This window comes from Phalacrocorax aristotelis, chromosome 18 (assembly GCF_949628215.1).
Source record: "Phalacrocorax aristotelis chromosome 18, bGulAri2.1, whole genome shotgun sequence".
Classification (NCBI taxonomy): domain Eukaryota; kingdom Metazoa; phylum Chordata; class Aves; order Suliformes; family Phalacrocoracidae; genus Phalacrocorax; species Phalacrocorax aristotelis.
Window position 1 is genome coordinate 3898747 of NC_134293.1, and position 19727 is coordinate 3918473.

A 19727-nucleotide genomic window follows, 5' to 3' on the forward strand; every position below is an offset into this window, starting at 1 on the left:
CTCCACTCAAGCAATTTTTACCGAGTACGTTACTCGTGATGGACTGGGTGATACTTTTAACAGAAACTGGATGAATTAATCTTGAATTTCTGCATGTTTCTACATAGGAGAACACCAACCATAATTTACAGACAGCTCTGCCAAAATGGAAACCATGGTTTCAGACCCGCTCATTTGTAAGCGTGTGATCCACTCAGTGTAGGATCACTTCAAATGCCTTTTAAAGACATGTGGCTTAGTCTTACCCTGTGATGTTTACAAGGTCGCCTGCAGCTTCCTCGCTCAGCCAAGGGTAGTATGGTCAGGCTCCCGCACTGAAACCAGCACAGGCAGGGATAACCACAGCCTGTGTGCAAACTTGCATCCTGCATCCATGAGGTTCTGGATGCAGGAAAAGACACCCCATGAAGATGTTCTACACAAAGATACCAACCGGCATGATTATAGTGAATTATGGTACGTCTTTATGTGAAAACGACAGCACTGAAAACATTTGAACTCCAGACAGAGCACGCATCTGCGGAGCTGCTCTAAAACTGCTCATTCTGCTCTAGCTGCACCAATCAACTCCCCGGCAGACAAACCCCAAGCCTACAATGAATCAACTCACTGCGTTCAGCATCAAGCAATAGCCAGTAGTTGGCAGCACGGTCCCTCTACCTCAGACACACGCCTTGGGAAAATCTCCCCTGGCTGGCAGAAAACTGCATCTAATGGTACATTAAGTACATTTTTATTCTCCTCCTCTGCAATAATCGGGATAAAAAGTTAGTGTGCTCTGCCTGACTCCCCGTCACAGCAGGATACTCTTCTTCCAGGAAAGCCTGACAGAAAAGATGAGCAGGATTTCCCTGTGTTACTGACTCAGTAAAACCCCTGGCTTGTCTTTTCCTGCGTTATTACGGCATTAAACTATTGCATGAATTGAAATACATGCTTAATTTTATTTACAGTGAAGGAAATAATTCATTTGGTTGTGAAAGAGTTAATAAGGAAGAAAATCACACACAGTGCGTGTTAAAGGTTAGAGGAATAATCAGTCATTTGAAAAACACTACATAAACATTTTTCCGGATGCAATTTTCAGTCCAAGGATACATTTCCCAGTAGAAATCAGCAGCTAAAAAGGAAATCATTTAGTCTCCATAAGTGCCAAATTGTATCCTGATTTTTCCTGGTCTGGCTCGACTTTCAAAACTAGTGGTTCAACTTCTGCAATCTTTCACCCAGTGACTATATAAACACATCCTTATAAGACAGACATAATCCTTGGGTGGGCCAATTTATGTTGGATTATGAAAATACTTAAAGTACAGAATCGTATAATGACTGTTGTCCTTTGGTTTTCACTAAATGGAAAAAAAAACCCCGCTAATACAGACAGTCTACACTGCTTCAAAAGGCAATCGGCGACATTCTTCTTTTGCAACTGTGTCAACATCTTTTGAAAGTAATTAGGTACCACTGAATTTATTATTTAGTTATCACAAGCTCTATTTTAATGACACCTAATGTGACACGTATCTATTTTGAGCTTTCATATTCGGGGGGGGGAATCTCTGGCAAATCGTTTGCACATCACAGTGGTGAGTTACCGCACAGCGCGAGCGTACGCGGTACCGCACAATTGGAGTGAATTAAGTTGTTACGCACACCAGCCAGAAGAACAAATCTCACTCTCAAAAATACTTTGGCTACTCTCTGTTTGGTTAAAGGTTATATAAATAGTAGCTTTAAGAAGGATAAAACAATCTCCATACAAAGCAAACAAATTCATTTGTAATTTATTGCTGTCCGATACACGTATACACATACCCATGTATAAATGTATACTTTCAAAAAATTATCCATTCCTGCACATTTAGACTTTCAGCAACGTAACTAAGAAAGAATGGAAACTCTAATTCTTCATGGAAAGGTAAATTCTGTTTTTTCGCTTCCCTTCTGAAACTCTAGAGTTTTTACAGGCAACTACAGAAGTCAGCGGGCTAAAGCCAACAGTATCCTATCTTCAACACTTACCATGTGGTGGAAGAGAACTTTCCTTTTTCTCCAATGTATAAAGTTATGTGAAAGAAGACATTTTTCTAGTCTATAGAGAGTAAAGAATAAATTATAGTGATAAGATCTGGAAAAGTTTGGTTGGAAGTTAAGAGATTTTCACATCTGTGTCTACACATCCATGTCTTGGGAATAATGTATCTCGAGTACCAGTCACATAAAAATGCAAGAAATTGTTCCTCTCTCAAACATAGCAAAACCATTCATTGTGCTCTGTCTACACTTTGACTAGTAGCCTATGACAGTGATCTGAGCTAGCAAACTGTTTCCCCTAATTTAAAATACTATTTAGTGTGTGTATGCATTAAAAAACACATAAATACTAACATACACACAACTTAATTCACCATCATTATTCCCTCTTTGAACTTGAGTAAGTTGATTTATTCATGCTGTTCAAACAAACTGAGCAATACTGCTGTGAATCGGCATGTAATATCAGACAAGCCTGATTTATACCCCTAAAGAGTCAACGACCGTCCTTCCCTCAGTTTCTCAGGGCTTTGGGTTCACCTCCCCTACTCTTCCAGGCAGATTCTTACACTGTGTTACGAACAACAGTCCAATGTCACGTCAACAACATCCGAGAAATTACTCCTCATTTAAATGAAGGTGATAATGGCACAGCCTTTCATAAACCTCATACAGACCTCGTGCAGAAGACACGCATGCATGGTACAACAGGAATACAAGAAATTGTACAGGTTGCAATGCATTCTTGAAGCTTTGTGTCAACTTGGGAAGAGAATGACTGAAAAAAAAAAAAAAGACGTGCAGCCTAACCCTGGTATAAACACTGTCTTTTTTATAATACAGCTACGCAGACAGCATTAACACAGTGTATTCTTAACACACCATTCCATGGTTTTACTCCCATGAAACAAAGAGAAATAGAATGAAATAATTTCAGGCATTAAGACTCTCAACACTTTTCTCTGGTTGCCTGGTACAAATTATGATCTATTTCAAAGGAAAATTATATTATTAACCCCTAACACACAGAAATACTAATAAACTCCCCCATATTCCACAAAACAGTGAAGAGTAACCACATAAAACACACACCAAGGTCCTCCGATGAGGAATTAAGTGCCATTTGGCACAGGCATCTCAGATGCCCACTTTATCCTACTTTTTGACAGGACAAAGCATTCAAACAGATTCACTAGAGCAGAATTGTACCAGGCTTCCTAAGGAAGCCCCGGCACCTCTTTGAACCATAAAAGAAAAGATTTTGTTTAAAATCAAGAATTTCTGGCTGACATATTTTGCGTTCCTTTCTGATTTAAAACACCCTGCTATGAAAGCTACCATTATTTACAAGTGAAGAAAGAAAAGGGAATTCGCCCCATTTCTCCCCACTCCGCTATTGTCCCCTGTATCTATTTCCAGGAAGCCATATTCATTAGGGTTAATCTGCCTACTAAATGAATAAACAAAGGATTTCTCTGTCACTGCGAGGCCAGGTGAGCCGATATTATCTTCTAACACAGAAAATCATCCGCACAAATACATCGCAGGAAATTACCTGCTGCAATCCCACACCTGGGATCACTTGGCAAGTAGCTTAGAAACGCTGAGTAGATGACTGAAATCAAACTATTTATGGATTTTTTTTTTAATGCAGATCTATTGGCAGAAAAAAGGCCTTTCTAAAAATGTCATGCAAAAAGGTCTCAAATGTCTTGGCTTTCTACACTTCAATATTGCAGAAAATTTACTCATATGAAAGTGTCATATGGATTTGTATATTTAAAGCATATTGCTTGCCTACTAATGACAATTACCTATGGCTGTCTCCAGCAGCGCCCACGCCACTGCAGAAGCATAGAAGTTTACAAACTGTTGCCATAAGAATCTAGTGAAAGAAACAGAAAAAAATGATCTAATTGAGCTGCGAGAAATACTGACATAAATACAGCACCTAATATGATAATGTAAGCCCACGCACGTAACTCATTGCACAGACCTAACTCGAAACACCGTTGGTTATCACGTTTCTGGTAGGGATCATGGCAGGCAAAGAGCTTCAGAAATATCCTGCGTGTTTTGAGAGTTGACACCTGAAGGATGAGCTGCTGATGCTGCAGAATCAAATACTGAGAAGTATTACGAGTATGGAGAGAGGTTGGGTAATTACCAAAAAACCCAGAGATGAGATAGGAACAAGCATTCAAATGCGTAGATGCAAGCATATGAACCTTGCGTGTGTTATGGCAGAAGAGGAGCCAACGCAGGGACCGAGAACCAGGGGAACTGCTGTGACAGAGGAGGAAGATGAGCTCAGCGGCTGCGACTGGGACCAACGGAGACAAGGGGTAATTCTGAGCGTCAGTGAAACAATGGGAGAGGTCACAAGAGTCAAGAAAAGAATGAAGTCACACCTGGGTAGAAACATGTAGGCGTGAAAACCAAAGTTCACATCTCAGCAACACTATGGAGGAAGAAAGGCCAGGATTTGAAGCTGGCCTGGATGAACGGTGCTCCCAGAGCTACAGAGCAAAAGGCTCCCTTCCCTCCCGCAAACACGGATTCTTTTTGATGTTCCTTATACAGCAAGCAAGAAGAGATAAATTAAAATTGAGAACCTAGAGAGCTCTTTGATCCTATTGCCTGGAAATATGTATATTTTCTCCAGACGTACTTTTGCTATATATGGAAACCAAATGCTGACTAATCATATAAACCTTATGGTGCCTTAGCACAGCTGTAATCCGCAGCAGAACACTGTCACAACGGCAAAGGAAAATGTGGAAAACTAAGAAGCTAGCTCTGGTGCTGAGAAAGAGGAGAAAATGGTGATCAAAGGCACTGGAGGCCAGACTAGACAAGAGGGAGAGTTTCTAGCTGGTTAGCTTTTAAGATACAAGTGACATATTTATGACTTATTCTTGTATTACTGAACTTTAACAGTCCAAGTAATGACTATCCATTTTCCAAGTTTATAGAAAAACGATTCTAGAGGAGACCTGCTGACTCAGGACAACGGTAATAGGATACAAAAGTCTGAATTTTACTTTATTGCTTTATAGATAGCACCAGTTGGTAGTGATAGAGCCATTTAGAGCTCTTCATTGAGACACACCACGTGTCTTTCTTGGGAACAGACAGAGCTGCCAGCCGAAGAAGGGGAGGGGAGAGTTGTAACCTGCCCGCTTGGCTTTGTGTTTCAGGCACACACAGGGACGGGGCACGGACGGGAGCACTTGCGTGGCATCGGCACTCGCGGGGACTGCTGGGGGACAGCACGGCGTGGCAGCAGTCAGGGGCAGCCTGGGCATCACTGCCCGAGTGCAGCCGGGGAATATGGGGACTTCTATTTCTACAGGTACTCCTTATCCGCTGAAATTACATCACAATAATCTGAAGAAATGGAACCAATTTCCCTTTAAAGGGACAAAACATATGGAATTTGTACGTTCTTAAAGGGATTCCTATTTATGGGAATGGGATTATATCGATCCCCAAACATCAAGATGGAACCGCTTGAAACTTTTTTGTTAAACTTGCACGCTTGGCTGCTAAGACTGTGTGCTGGTGCTTTCATGTCAACAGAAGTTTGTGGAAATACACAAATCCCTTTCACTAACGACTAAACATCAGGAGAGAATGCCTAGTATCAATAAATCTACTTAAAAATGGGAGTAACATTCCTGAGTAAATCGACCTCAAGATAAACCTCTACAATGCTGCTATTTAAACTTTAAATCACCTTTTTTGATCAAATCATATTCCTTTAGGATACATTAGTCATAACATGAGTGACCACAGCATTTAGAGAAATTACTTTACTGTGTGTGTGAAAATCCAGTGGACTTTCCACGGAGTGGTTTGGGAGTCCATGTTATCTTGGTTACACCGATCACCTGAGGAACATCTCACCAAGCTACCACTGGCATGTGACCACCTTACACTCGCTTCCAGTGGCATATTAAAGATACAACCTAAGTCTCAGAAAACTAATACAGATCATTGCTGTTCATTGTGAATTTTGAGTACAGCAGGTTGAGTACAGGTTGGAAAAGACCTCTAGGATCATCAAGTCCAACCATCAACCCAACACTACTACGCTTCTTAAACCATGCCCTGAAGTGCCAGGTCTACATGTCTTTTAAACACCCCCTAGGATGGTGACTCCCCCACCTCTCTGGGCAGCCTCTTCTAATGTCTGACCACTCTTTCACTGAAGAAATTCTTCCTAATATCCAATCTAAACCTCCCCTGACGCAGCTTGAGGCCGTTTCCTCTTGTTCTATCACTAGTGACCTGGGAGAAGAGACCAACGCCCCCCTCACTCCAGCCCCTCTCAGGCAGTTGCAGAGAGCGATAAGGTCTCCCCTCAGCCTCCTCTTCTCCAGACTAAACCCCCCCAGCTCCCTCAACCTCTCCTTATCAGACCTGCTCTCCAGGCCCTTCACCAGCTTCGTCGCTCTTCGTTGCCTACATAATACACAGTGCCCCAGTCAGCGTGTATTACCGGAGTTCATCATTTACTGAATCCCCAGTACAAGCAATAGGAGAAATACGAATTTGAAGAACAGCATCGGTTCTTGCTTTTCGCCTATCTTAAGGTGCCCCTTAGTATGGCATACCTGATTAATGCTTTCAATAGGTGTTAAGAATTCCTATGCTGTAATGCAGTAAATGCATTATGAACGGGCAAAGGCAAGTGGCTAGAGTTTAGAAGCACAAAGGTGAGATAATGGCCTTCCACGTCACTGAACTGTCAACCTCATTTAGCATAAAGCGTGGCATCTGGAGACTTCAAATCATACAGCCGTTTAAAAATATATAGAATGTTAAATTAAATGACAAACATGCGACATGTCACCTTTTAGAGGCAGAAATGTAAAACCAAAGCATATGTTCTCCAACTGTATTTGCTTCAGGATCAGCAATATTTTTGTAACCTCATTAGTTTCTTGACTTGGCTTTAAACATGGAAGGATGGATATACAAATAAGTTACAGGTCCTCCACGTGATATCCCTAATTATAAGTCAAATCTCCACTGGCAAAATAGATTAAGAAATCTGGGTTCAACTCTTACAGAGAGTCCAGGAGGTGAAGATAACGAGGAAGAATTTTTGCAAGCTCTTCGGGATGAAAGTTACTCTGTATTTTGAGCTGTGAATCGAAGAGGCACGTGTAAGTATCTAACTTTCAAATCAACATTTACAAACAAATCCCGCGGCCTCTATATGTGCCGAACTCACTGACAACCCCAGAAGTCCCATGGGTTAGCACGCAGAAACGGGCCCAAGCTCAGCTACCCTGATCGAGGGCCAGCCGCTGTCTGCAAGCACTTTATCTGTCTCTGCGTGGCACAGAGCCTAAGCTAATAAACTGTAGCTGGCTCCATGCAGAGCTAGCTCGGGTCTCGGCACCGTGGCCCTGTCACCGCTGGAGCGGGAAAGCGCTGTGCCGAGACCGCCGGGCAGCTCCGTGGGGAGCCAGCCCACGGGTGCCACAGCCAGGGCTGCGGGGAAGGTGACACACCCCGCTGCTGAGCATCATCCAGGTGCATCCACACGGTGCTTCGGCTCCTCCGCTATCCTCGACAGGCCAGCTCCCCCAGCCCTGGCAGAGGGAGAGCAGACCGTGCCCTCACCAGCGTTAGACCCATCTGACATTATCAGTGTACTCTAGTCACGTTACACCACTTTAGAGCACGCGTTCAGCACTTCATGGCATGCACAATCTTTCACTGAAGTGTTATTAAAAGGCTATAACTAGGCCAATAAAGCTGAATTTTATTTGTCCACTCACAGCAATGGGGAAGCAGTGCTTGCTGATGACATTAAACAAAACATCATATCCACAATGCAAATTCTTTTTCAGCTACCTGCTCGATAAGCAGATCAGCTAAAAGTTGCCAATTTAACAAACAGCAGGGTAGTGCTGAAAAGTAGTCAAATCGGGGTATTATATCAGCTAAAGCTGGTGTCCCTCTGTCCTCCCCTCCTCAGCCCCCACTGAAAAGGATATTATAGCATGAGGAATGTTTGATACTGCCTAATGATGAACAATTAATAGTCATCCTGAGCCCTGATCCAGAGCATCTTTAAAGCACACGGTTGCACCTTCTCCTGAGAACCTGCTTCAGCAAGGATGGATCCTCTTTCTTCGCAGGCCCTGTAAGACTAGCACAAACCAACCACGGTATATTTTTTTTTGGTTTTTTTACGAGCCAGATTCACCAAGTTTCAGTCACATGGAGAGAAAGGAAAAGGCACCAGCAAAACTCTGAAATAAAATCATGAAATAGTGAAGCACTGCTTGCAGTTTAGCTTATTGTGCATGAAAGTTTAAACTTTGCTTTCAACCTCGGTTTTCCAAACATGCTGTCATTCACTGTAATATGGGTTAAAAACAAGAGAAAGCAAAGATGAAATGTAAATGATTTAAATGCATGCATATGTTCTTTTGTAAAATGCATAATGCATCTGCAAGGTTTTTCCTCATATTTTGGCCACAAATCAAGGGGGAAACGGTTCGCTTATGATATAGTGAATTTTTAATCTAAATTCAGTGGTAAGATGTACTTCCCTGTAAGTGTTTCAGTACATGCTGTTTGCTCCTGCTGTTGTTTTGGGGTGGTTTTTTTTTGTTTTGTTTGTAAAGCTGAAATAGGAAGGCCAAACCCAAAAGGGCTAACACAAGAGTATTTAATTTCTTCTCCACATTCTTTCATGGCAACTGTTTGTTAAAAAAACCCACCAGCAACACAACCAACCTTGCAGATGATCTATTGTCAGTTACTAAATTTGACATTCAATCACAAATAAGGTTCGAGAATGTTATGCTTACCTTAAAAATATATTTTAAGTGACGGTCAAACAGTACAGCACACGGTGCTTTGCTCAGCATTCATGCTGTAAACAATATAAGTGAATGCCTGAAGAGGTACTTTTGCAATTAATGCAAACGCAGCTAATGGATATTGTCCTGGTAGCAAAGAGCTAGCAAGACCCTTACGGCAAGAGTGGCTTCTGCTGCTTTTTGTATCAAGGCAAAAATACGTCTGTATGCCTCTTTCTAGAGGCCTCCTTTCCTGGAATGGTACAGCCAGGACTTCTTGCAGGGTCCTAACATTAAAAAGAGGCCACGACTTCCAGAGTTTCCAGTTCCTGTGCGGCGTTTCTCACATCAATGGCACCATGACTTGGAACAAAGGAAAGGTAATGCAGAAGACAAGGACAGAGCCAGTTACCAAAACAAACGCTCAGACCCAATCAGACACTCACGAGCAAGCCTTTGGCCTCTGTGCCAAAGCCTAGCAAATTCTATGAATTATCCAGAAATACAGGTGGGTTGTACACAGCCAGGGCCAGCTGCATCTGGGACAAAAGCCCAGGCAAGCGAGCGCACGTAGGTCCCACTCCTTCTGAGCAGATGTGAGCTCAAGGGAAAGCAGCTGTGCTGGACGCCCCTGGAGGTAGTGTACACAGCGCTCCCTGCACAAGAGGCACAAATGGTTGCCCGCTGTTGCTAGAGGGAAATATCAAGCAAGAGAGACTTGGCAAGCCTGGGATTGCAGAAGAGGAGGGCCTGCACCCCACTTGACCTGGGGACATGGGATTTTTGATAGGACTATTACAATCACAGAGCTTATAAAATGCATTTGGAAAGGCTTTCGTTTTGGTTTTGGGATAGCATACGAAGGCCCCAGGAATCCTCTCTGAGGCCTTAAATCTGTGGCCAACGTCCAGCAAAAACTGTATCTTAGTCATATCGCCACCTTTTTATTTTCCCTGTTCTTGCTCCATTTTAACGCACCACACCCTGCACAGTAAACGAAAGGCAGCCTCAGGGCAATAGAGGCTCGTATACCACTTTTCTTATCTGGAGAGATCCTGTGCTAATGGTGTGAACAATCCCAAGCCTGCTTTCTGTCATTTACTAACTGTGACCTGCTTGTTTCCACCTTTACAAGGGAAATAGCACCAGAAGGTTTATGTATGCAAAGTACTTGGCTTTATGTGCTCCCCTTAAGACTCGGCACTCTTTTTGGAAGGAGGCAAGGCCCAGGCAGGTGGTCCCCAGCAGCCAGCAGCGGTCAAGGCTGTAAGAGCTCTCCTATCTGCAGAGCCCCCATGGCTGGAGGCATTGCCAGAGACTCTGCACTTGCACACAACAACCGGCCGAGGAGGAGGATGGTGACAAACAGGGCTCCTTTCACCCCACGCACCAGCTGCTCTCTGCAGCAACTGCGTGCTGGCACCGGCTTTGGCTCTTTGTAGTGCTCCACCCACAGCTGGAGTACTAACTGGCACCCAATTTAGCTTTGGTTCTAATAAAAAGTGAAAGTTAAAAGCAATGCAAGCAGCAGATAAACCACTGTTAAAAACTGGCTGGGATCATGCCAGGGATGGAGTCCAAGGCAGGGGGAGGAGCCAAGATGACCGCAAGCCGATGGGTATTTCACAGTATTGGATAATTAAGAAAAACAAAATATTTTCCATCTGTTTTTTTTACCTCTTACATAACTGAGGCAATAAAATATATACAAGTAAGTACCAACAGACTATATTTCAACTTAGATATAAATATTTATTTCCAGCACAGAACAGCCTTACTTCAGCAAGGAGAAGACAGGGCGAGGAGGCTGTGATTGTAACACCCTCAAAATATTAAACTCCACCTTAAAACAGATCAAATGCCTGCCTCGTGCCAAATAGCTCAGTTTTATATGGTATATACCTAAACGCACCCTTCTGCTCACTCATCCATATTACACTCTAATGAAGAATACCTAAAACCCGCTGATTTTGGATTAATAATGGTGACAATAGGTGCATATGCTGACATTACGTTAATAAAAAACACACGTGAGGACTGATGCTCTTGTTTAAAGCATTTCAGTATTGATCCAGATAGTCTGCGTAGAGAGTTTGTGTAGAGTCTTTCCACCGTGAGCAGGGGTTTGGCCCAAGTGAACTCTGAAACCAGGCATTAAACCTCTGGTGACTTATAAAAGAACAAGTTTTTGTGGCTCTGAAAACACTGAGAAGCGTTAGACAGATTTTTACATAGTAAAGTATTATCCACAAGCCAATGCTGTCTGTAGAATGAGGAAATACAAGTGAGAAGAAAACTAGAGATTCATATTGAAAATAGTTTCTGGTATGACACCGGTGGCCAACTCGCACGCTGCACAGCTGAGAGCTCAACGGCTGCGCAGTGAAGCAGCAGCTCATCAACCCCGTCCTCCGTTTCGCCTTCCTTTTTGTGCAGAGTGTTTTGATTTATACAGCACTATTATCCCACTACTTGGAAAAAAAAAAGCAAAACTCACAAACAAGCCACCATACTTATCCTTAAAAGCTATTTTTGCCATCTGCTGAAGAGGAGAATTTAAAAAAAAAGAAAGAAGATTCACTATGAATCTAGGAAGCATTGCTTAGCAGCTGCTGCATCACTTCCAACTGCTCTTGAAAAACCAAACCCCAAAAACATTCTTGGAGACCGCTTCATGCCCAGTTTTGCACCTACAGATTTAATTGCTCCAAAGAGGCCATCACAACCTGTAGCATTCAGGTAGTCGCTGTGCTCTAGGGACACGGACATCAAGCCTCTTTGGGTATTTTACAGGCAGGAGGAAGCTGAAAGACAAAAGGAGTCCACAGAGCCCTGAGGACAAGGGCTGATGTTCTGGAACAGCTCCTGAAAGCAGGGAAGGACAGGCTGGAAGATCTCAAGAGGACCAGAACCAGGAAGCAAACCTGATGATTAAAAAGCTGGTGTCTGACAGAGACTACAGTCAAAGGTGGAGGAGATACACTTGAAACAAGAAATAATGAAGCATATTTAAAGGTTTTTCAAAGCAAAGATGGAAAACAGTGAGCCAACACTTCGAAGGAGAGCCTAATTTAGTGAAATCATTAAATAAGAACGTCTCTGTTATAAACTGGAACACTGTTTCCAAATGAAAGCTTTCCCTGAAACAATACTGACTCTAAAATTCATCTGCAGATGGATGTTCAAGTACTCTTCTTTTAACATGCTCATCTAATACCGGTTTAAGAACATTTCAAACAGCCTAGATTAATAGATGAGCTTAGACTATATTACAAACTTATAAAAAATATCAAGATTTGTAAAACGATTCCGTTAAGTGCTGTATAAAAAGAGCAGAAACGTCAATGAACACGCTTCTTTGCAAATACCGTACAGTGTGTTATTTCTGTGCAGTCTATGAAAACACAAGTAGAGACACTGAGGTTTTCTGGATCTCTTGTAAGTTTAACAGCAGCTAGGAGCTCTTAGATCTCAAGCTATAATAAATATTGTATCCTACAGGAGCCCGTCGGGAATCTCAGCTCATGTGTCGTTCCGTAGAAGACCGTGGTGTCAGATATGATTAGAATCAACACTTTCCACTTAGTTGGAACTTTAAAGCTACCTACCCAGAACATTAGCAACAGCTGTTAATGAAAGACAATTAAGGGGTATATAACAGCGATTTTCTGTTCAGAATGAGTTCGCGTTAGCTACTGATATACAAAATACCTATTGTGCATTTTGCACTTTTTCCCTCAAACAGACAGAAGGTGCTTATACACTTGGACCAGACCATGCTCTAGCACACTGCTATTTTTCAGCTGACAAACCATTATACGAACTGAAGGTGGCTTCCCCAACTGGAAGCTAGTATGTAACACTCGGGCAATAAGACACTCCGCTGTCTGCATTAATGGACCACCGGTACATGTGCCGAGCGGGCTCCGTGACATGAGAACAACTGTCTTTGAGCAACAGAGGACTGCACCAATGACCATTAACGTGGCCCCTGGAGACCTCGTTGCAACTTATCTTCATATATAAAGAAAAACCCCACCACCTTGTATTTGGTTATTATGTTGGTTAGGCCACAGTTATGCCTTCATCTAGCTATGGCATCAACATGGAAATTGCTGGGCTTCTTGTTTTGTCAGAGTTCCCTGCGAACTATCAAAAATCGCATTAGCAGGATGAACAGGGTCATCAGCCTTTGGGGGATTAAGCACCTGGAGTAACTTAAGTTGCTTAAAGTCAAAGCCAGCCTAACACAGCAGTGTCTAGAAACTGATTTTTGATTTTCACTTGCATCTGTGAAACTAACTTGCATGTCGCACCATGGGTTTTTTTAGCTGATGGACACTTATGTGTCAAAGCACAACCGTCTGAGAGATGAACTGCTTCAATTACGATGCGCCTCCCCAGCTGAACCACAGGCAAACCAGGATAAGGAGTATCAGTCTCCTCTGTTGCTAGCAGGGTAGCAGCTACCCTACATTGCTACGTCATGCTGCGTGGTGAGTTCCTATCTCCAGAATTAACAGACTAACTCACCCACAACCATCCTAGGGAGGCAAAAATAAATCAGTACATAACGATTCTGCTGCATTTCAGTCACTGTTCCCGTGCCCTTCCTCTCCAGTATACTTCTCCTGCCTAGAGAAAACACCCAGCAGTGTTTCGAGACATTAATGCCACTCCATGTATCCCTGCAGCTGAGTCTTTTCCCAAGCCAGGCAATGATCCAGCAGCAAGTGCCCAGTCAGTAGTGTCAGGTCATTTTAATTTCTCTTCACATCTCCATAGTCTATAGGGCATAGCTGCTTCTAGATGTAACCACGTATACTGCACTGGCGTCTTGGAGCCTGCTGAAGTCAGTTCTGTCTGCAGGCTTCCTTCAAAAATCATTAGGTAACATCTTCTCAAATTAGATGATACAAATCAGGTTGAAAAAATTCCAAGTACGAGAATTTTGTATTATAGCACGCACACACATTTAGCAAGATGGACGAAGAGGATGGTGAGAGCACGAGTGCATGGCAACTGTGTGCTACTGCACCGAGAAAACAAAAAGCCCTGAGTATATCCCACGCTCTATCACTACCCTAGGAATAATACCTAAAATGCTTTTCAAATAAGTAACATAATAAGTGTTTTAAATAGGTAACAGAATTTGTTCAGCAGTGATTCCAGGAAAGAACCATAACTTAAATTCATTTAAATTTAAGCCAACAGAACATAGAAGTGCAAAACAAGCAGTGCTGGGTGCATGTTTTTGCTGTTACTAAACAGGTGATGCCCTCTAAGAGCAGCTTGTTATATGACCGTTATTAAAACCTCCCAGTCGCTGTGAAGAACAGACCAAGGGCCAAATCTCTTCCTTGGCTTCAAAGCTCAGCATTATACTCGGAGGATCTGAGTGCAATCTCTATCTGCAACAACAAGCTACCTTTATACCATCCAGGTAATTACAGGTTCAGGTCAAGGACTCCAGACCATATTGATTACATCTCTCTGCAACAAGGACCCTCCAGCGCTGGCCGGCTCCGCTCAAGCAGGGCAGCTCAAGTATCCGTGACGCCAGGACTCCCCGGGCCCTACCAGCGCCCGTAATGGGAAACCAGCCACTGCTCAGGCCTGTCAGTTATTGCCTGTGGCAATAAGGACAGCCTGGGAATTCATAATGTTGGTGACTTCATCTGCCAGCTGCATTCACACATCTTTACTACCTGAATAACTGATCTCTGCTACTCCAAGGCAGCACTTTCTGGTGTACAGCATTTGGGAATAAATATTTGATCGCGCATACATCAGAAAAGAGCTCAGATGGTTTAAGGTGTGACAGCAGAAGTGTTTATTAAATTCCAAGTGAGAGCATTGCTGGACAGTAAAAATTTGTCCCATGGTCCCTATCTCACAGGTGTGGTGATGAACAATAAAAGATCCTTCACAGGCAGAGCGGAGGGAGGGAGGGGAGGCAAACTCCATCCCCCACAAAACCCAGGTCAATTCTTCTGTTCATTAAACCCTCCACAGGCAACGAGCTATCTGTCCGTGACCAGCCAGTCGCACACAAAAGAAAGGGAAGTACTAAATTACAAGCCAATTTTAAGTGGGCATTGATTGAAGGAACCAGAAGAGAGCTTAGTATTGTCAGAGTTTCATACAACAGTAATAAACAATCATCATTAAAAAATGATGCGTGCATCCCTAAGCAGCACAGCACATGCTGGGTTTTCGAGAAGAACATAAAGGTTCCCCCGGCCCCACACACAATCAAAGAGGGGGAAAAAAAAGCTCAGGATCTTTTTCTTCTACAATTTAATTTTATTCATTAAAATCCTTCCCACTCTAACTTCTGTATTTGCCCTAAGCAAGAAAGAAATGGAGATCTCCAAGTAGGAAAGGAAAAGCTGATGCAAAACAGAGATCAGGCAACTTCTTTGTCAACACTTTCCTACTCGGCTGACAACGCAACAAAATCATTACTGGACTGAAGGATAAGTGTCAAAAACCTCATTGTATGAGGGAATAAACAAGGCTTTTCATAAACACACGCACAGATGCACACACTTTTTTTTTTTTCCCTAAGCAGGATTGAATTAACAGCTATGACTGAGCGTACCTCAGTACCTGCGCCCTTCAACACATTTGTTACAGTTTAAGGGAAACACTTGCCCTTACAGACTCAATGCAGCTGTGCGATCAAATTTACTGTGATCAGGAACTGCTGCAAAATCCCTTCTCTAGAGGTTTTCGATTTCTGGAAGTTCAGAGTTGTTGTTCCGGACAGATATCCTAACCTTCCTACACCCTTTAATTTCTGCATTATTTATTATAAGTAGAGATCTATCAGCACTTTGATTTTCAAGGACGTAACAGATATGACACGCATCATTCATCCACAGGTTACAGTATAAAAATTCAGAAAGGTGCCTGGAAATGTTCCATTACGCACGTAGCCTATGCTTGTATTTCCTAGATTAGCCTCCATCATTCTGTAGATATCCTCAGCTAGCCAAAAATCCTATCTAAAGCTTCTCACATCAAAGAAAGGAACCGCGTCCAATGTATGCAGGTAATGTAAAGTTTTCAAGCCATGCCTGTAGAGTGGTCGTCTGAAATAGAGCCAGCTCGTTCTGCAAGAAGTACTTCCTCTTGTTGCACTACAGATTTCTGTCTCAGGGCTGGTTGGTTTGGTTGCGTGAAGCGCATGACCTTCAGCTGCAGCATCTCCTGCACAGGGCACTTGCGAGGTTTCTCTTCCACCCCTGGTGTCTAATAAAGCCTTAAATGTAACCTGACTTACTAAGACTCACCCCACCTTTGATAAACTCAGTGCAAGCAGCCGATAGCCTCAGCGCTTCTTTGGAAAGGATGGACACACAGACGCATGAGCACGCCTGCCTGCTTGCTACACACAGCGGGCATTTACTGCGTGTTCAGTAGTGATTTGTTTTGCTGCATTATTATTAAAGGCTTCCTGCTTTATACAGCTTTAAACTCAGTGTTGTCCCTTTAACATTTCTAATGGCCAATCTGGAATAGCATCTGGAATTACAGTGCATTTAATCCTTGAGGGTATATCCTCTCTCTGATGCGTATGACTAAAATGTGTGCATTGAGGGACAAATGTCCAGTAGCTTTAGGTGACTACATTTTTGCAAACTTCTGAGCTTCGATTTAAAAAAAGACAAACCACAAAACCAAGAGAGAATATCTTCACAGAATTTTAAGTCAAGATAACCATATTGAAATACGTGTTTCTTAAAATTTATCCGAGTCATCTTTAGAGATACAGCCAACCACCTTGAAAGTGCCACTGCAAATTTTCAGGATTGATTTTCACGTATTAAAAATTTTATACTTTTAAAATGAAGATTTTTGCAGATGATCTCGTGAGAGAATATTGTCGTTAGTATACCCTACTTCTACAGACATGTGAAAAATCACAATTAAAAAATTACACAGATTTCAGAGTTGTCACCAAGGGGGGAGAAGGAAGGAAGCTATCAAGGACGGCGGAAGAATAATGGGAGATGATAAACATGTACTTGAAATCTTTTGATAGGAAGAAAAAGCGATGGAGTTAGATAAGAAGAGGCGCCACGCTGGTTGCATCTCTAAGCAACAGGCAATCAAACAGCAGATAAGCATCTTCATAAAGTGCAACAGACTCGAATGCATGGGTCATAACTGAGGAACCACTTCCTGGTTCAGCTTAGGTAGTAAAAATTTATGACCTACTTAAAAAAATATCCTTCAAACTGAAAAACGTATTTTCCAATAAATTTGTTTTCCATAAAGAACGTAAGCCATTTAGGGCATGCCTTGGTAATAGCAGGAAATGAGAACACTTACAGTAGTGGACTATAACACAAAAAATGCAATGTCGTACATGAACAGCATTTAAAATAAAACCTTTAGATTCAGGGCTGAGCTTAATGTAATTTTCTGCACATCTCAAAGCAAGTAAGCATAAAACACTCTTCTTCCCTTTCCTGGGCTGTGTTACAAGAAGAGCATGAGATCTCAAAGAAAAGTGCATGTTTTTTCTTGTGTCACCTTTACTCTGAGCAGAATTCACACCCCAATACCCTCACACATAATCTGGCGTATCTACCCAAAGCTTGGGCCAATAATATCTGCATGGGAAAGGACAAGGATCAGGCAATATGAAAACTGCAAATAGGTGGTAAAGTCCCTGAATCAAAAATGAATTCAAATCCAAACTGCCTGGCAGTGAAGTTAAATAAAATACTGCTATCAGCATGTCCCTAACAAAATCCATGTATTGTTTATTAGAAACTTATGAGGTGTTGTAACAAAACTGAGTCACTGCCGTACAGTAAATATATTTTCAGTGTCATAACAATGCATACGATCGACTTTGGCAATTTTAATATGGACACACATGTTAAAGGCATTACCAATAGAGCTTCATCACATTCACATGAGCAATTTCTTATTAAGACCCCATCCACACTACAGGGAAGGCTGTTTAGCACAGAAAAGGTACGGTCCTATGTGGTTGATCGTTTCTACTATAGATGAAATAACACAGCCGGTTATATTTCAGAATTAATGCACACCCCTGCTGTAAGTATGGCACTGCTCCGTTCGTTCACAAGAGGAAAAACAAACAAAAACCCCCAAAAACCAACACCCCCACCTCCGATAACCCAGATACCTTTATCTGTATCAGCTGGCATAGTCACTTTGATAGTCAAGAACAGCTATGCCATTAATCACACTGAATCTGAAGAGTCAGATACACAGACAGAAGCACTCCTATGATTCAAGCTGGTAACCTTTTAGGGGTAATAGGTATAAATGAACTAGACCAAAAAAGTCATCACTGATGCATTTATGTTTTGTTCTGTAGCTAACAATTATTTTCAAAATTACTTTGCCATGTACTAAGACAAATAAAATTCCCTTTAAATAACCAGCATCAGATGTTTGTCTGAGCTCAATGTGAATTAACTGAACAAGTTTTAAATATTTGAAAATGGAATTTATAATGACTATCCTCAATACCCAAAGTAAATTTAGTTATTATTGAACTCAGTTATAAACACTTCTAAGAAATATCCAGAAATACCCAAGTAAATTAATTTAGCAAACAATACAATATCAGAATTTATATCAATAGCAAATACAGTCTGGAACAGGAGCTTTTATTTTAACTCTCTCTAAAACAACCTTCAGAAACTAGTTTCTGTATGTGTTACAGTCTCTTTTTACAGTTTAACCTCAATCCAATCAGCAGTCTCCAGGGATTTTCAAATCACTAAAGATTAAAATCCTCTCTGACTTGACTGTTTGACTAATGCTGTGTGTTTAATAATTCTACTTGTGAGAGATTTTATTTGACAAAACCCTGCTGTGTGGACCCTTCAGATGCTATACAGCTGTACTAGAATACAAAGCTCTGCTGTCCTTGTTTCTTTATACAGACTATACCCCACCACTGAGAAAAAGAGAAGAAAACTTTATTGTACATATATTACTATGTTGATATTAACATAACCACTGTAGCATTAAATTTACACACTCTTTTAGAGCGGTGAAAATGTGCCTTTCACACAAACATTAGATAAACTGTCCTGTTGTCTTGACTGTTCACTGAAATCAATTACATTTATGATTACATTTCAATGAAAGCTTTTTATAAATGAGATGGAACTGTAACATTCTATGCTTTAGGCATTCATTAATAAAAGCATTTCAGTGTTAGTATTTGCAAGTGTTCTGCTTTTTAGTTTAGGCAGGTTTTGGCATTCCATAGCTCATGTTAAAGTTAATGTAAATATTGTGTTCAGATCTTACCAGAATGCCGTGACTTCAGATTTGAGTGGTAAGAGGAAAAAAAAGGTCATCATTAAGGTAGCTTTCAGTTATGTATTTGTATAAGACAGCACTTACCCTATCGTGCAGCTGAAAATCATGATATCCTTTTAAGTATATGGCAATGGTTAGTAAACATGTTACCAGACAAAAAGAGACAAGATTGATGAATGCCATGAATATCAAAGAGAACATGAAATCAACACGTTTCTACCTGAGGTAGCATCAATCACTGTTGAAACTCCTCTGCGATCAGAAACTGGACGTGATGACCCCGGCATGCTAACAGGTTCTGAACGAACTGGCTGAATCCTAAATAATAAGTTATAGTTACTACCTGTGTCGAAATCATTGCTCATGAGGGCTGTAATTAAGTCACAAACCTGAATCAGCTGAACCAATTAAGCAACTCTCTATTTTCAAATCAGCCAACTGTTGAAAACTTTTGTTTTCCTTTGCTTTGTGGAGCCAAGATCTGGATAATCCATCCAGAGACAGATTGAGACTCTACACAAATTGAGTGTCCCCAAACTATGT

The 19727-nt window shown here is 41.7% G+C and overlaps 1 protein-coding gene across 11 annotated transcripts in view; it reads right to left on the reverse strand.

Annotated features, from left to right (window-relative positions):
- The window catches only part of BCAS3 (BCAS3 microtubule associated cell migration factor), a 370473-nt gene that overhangs the window by 176086 nt on the left and 174660 nt on the right, over window positions 1–19727 (reverse strand). For all 11 annotated transcript variants that reach the window (XM_075113182.1, XM_075113180.1, XM_075113185.1 and 8 more), the window contains one exon: window positions 19405–19502. In XM_075113182.1, coding sequence (XP_074969283.1) covers window positions 19405–19502 — 98 coding nt within the window. The remainder of the gene's footprint in view (window positions 1–19404; window positions 19503–19727) is intronic.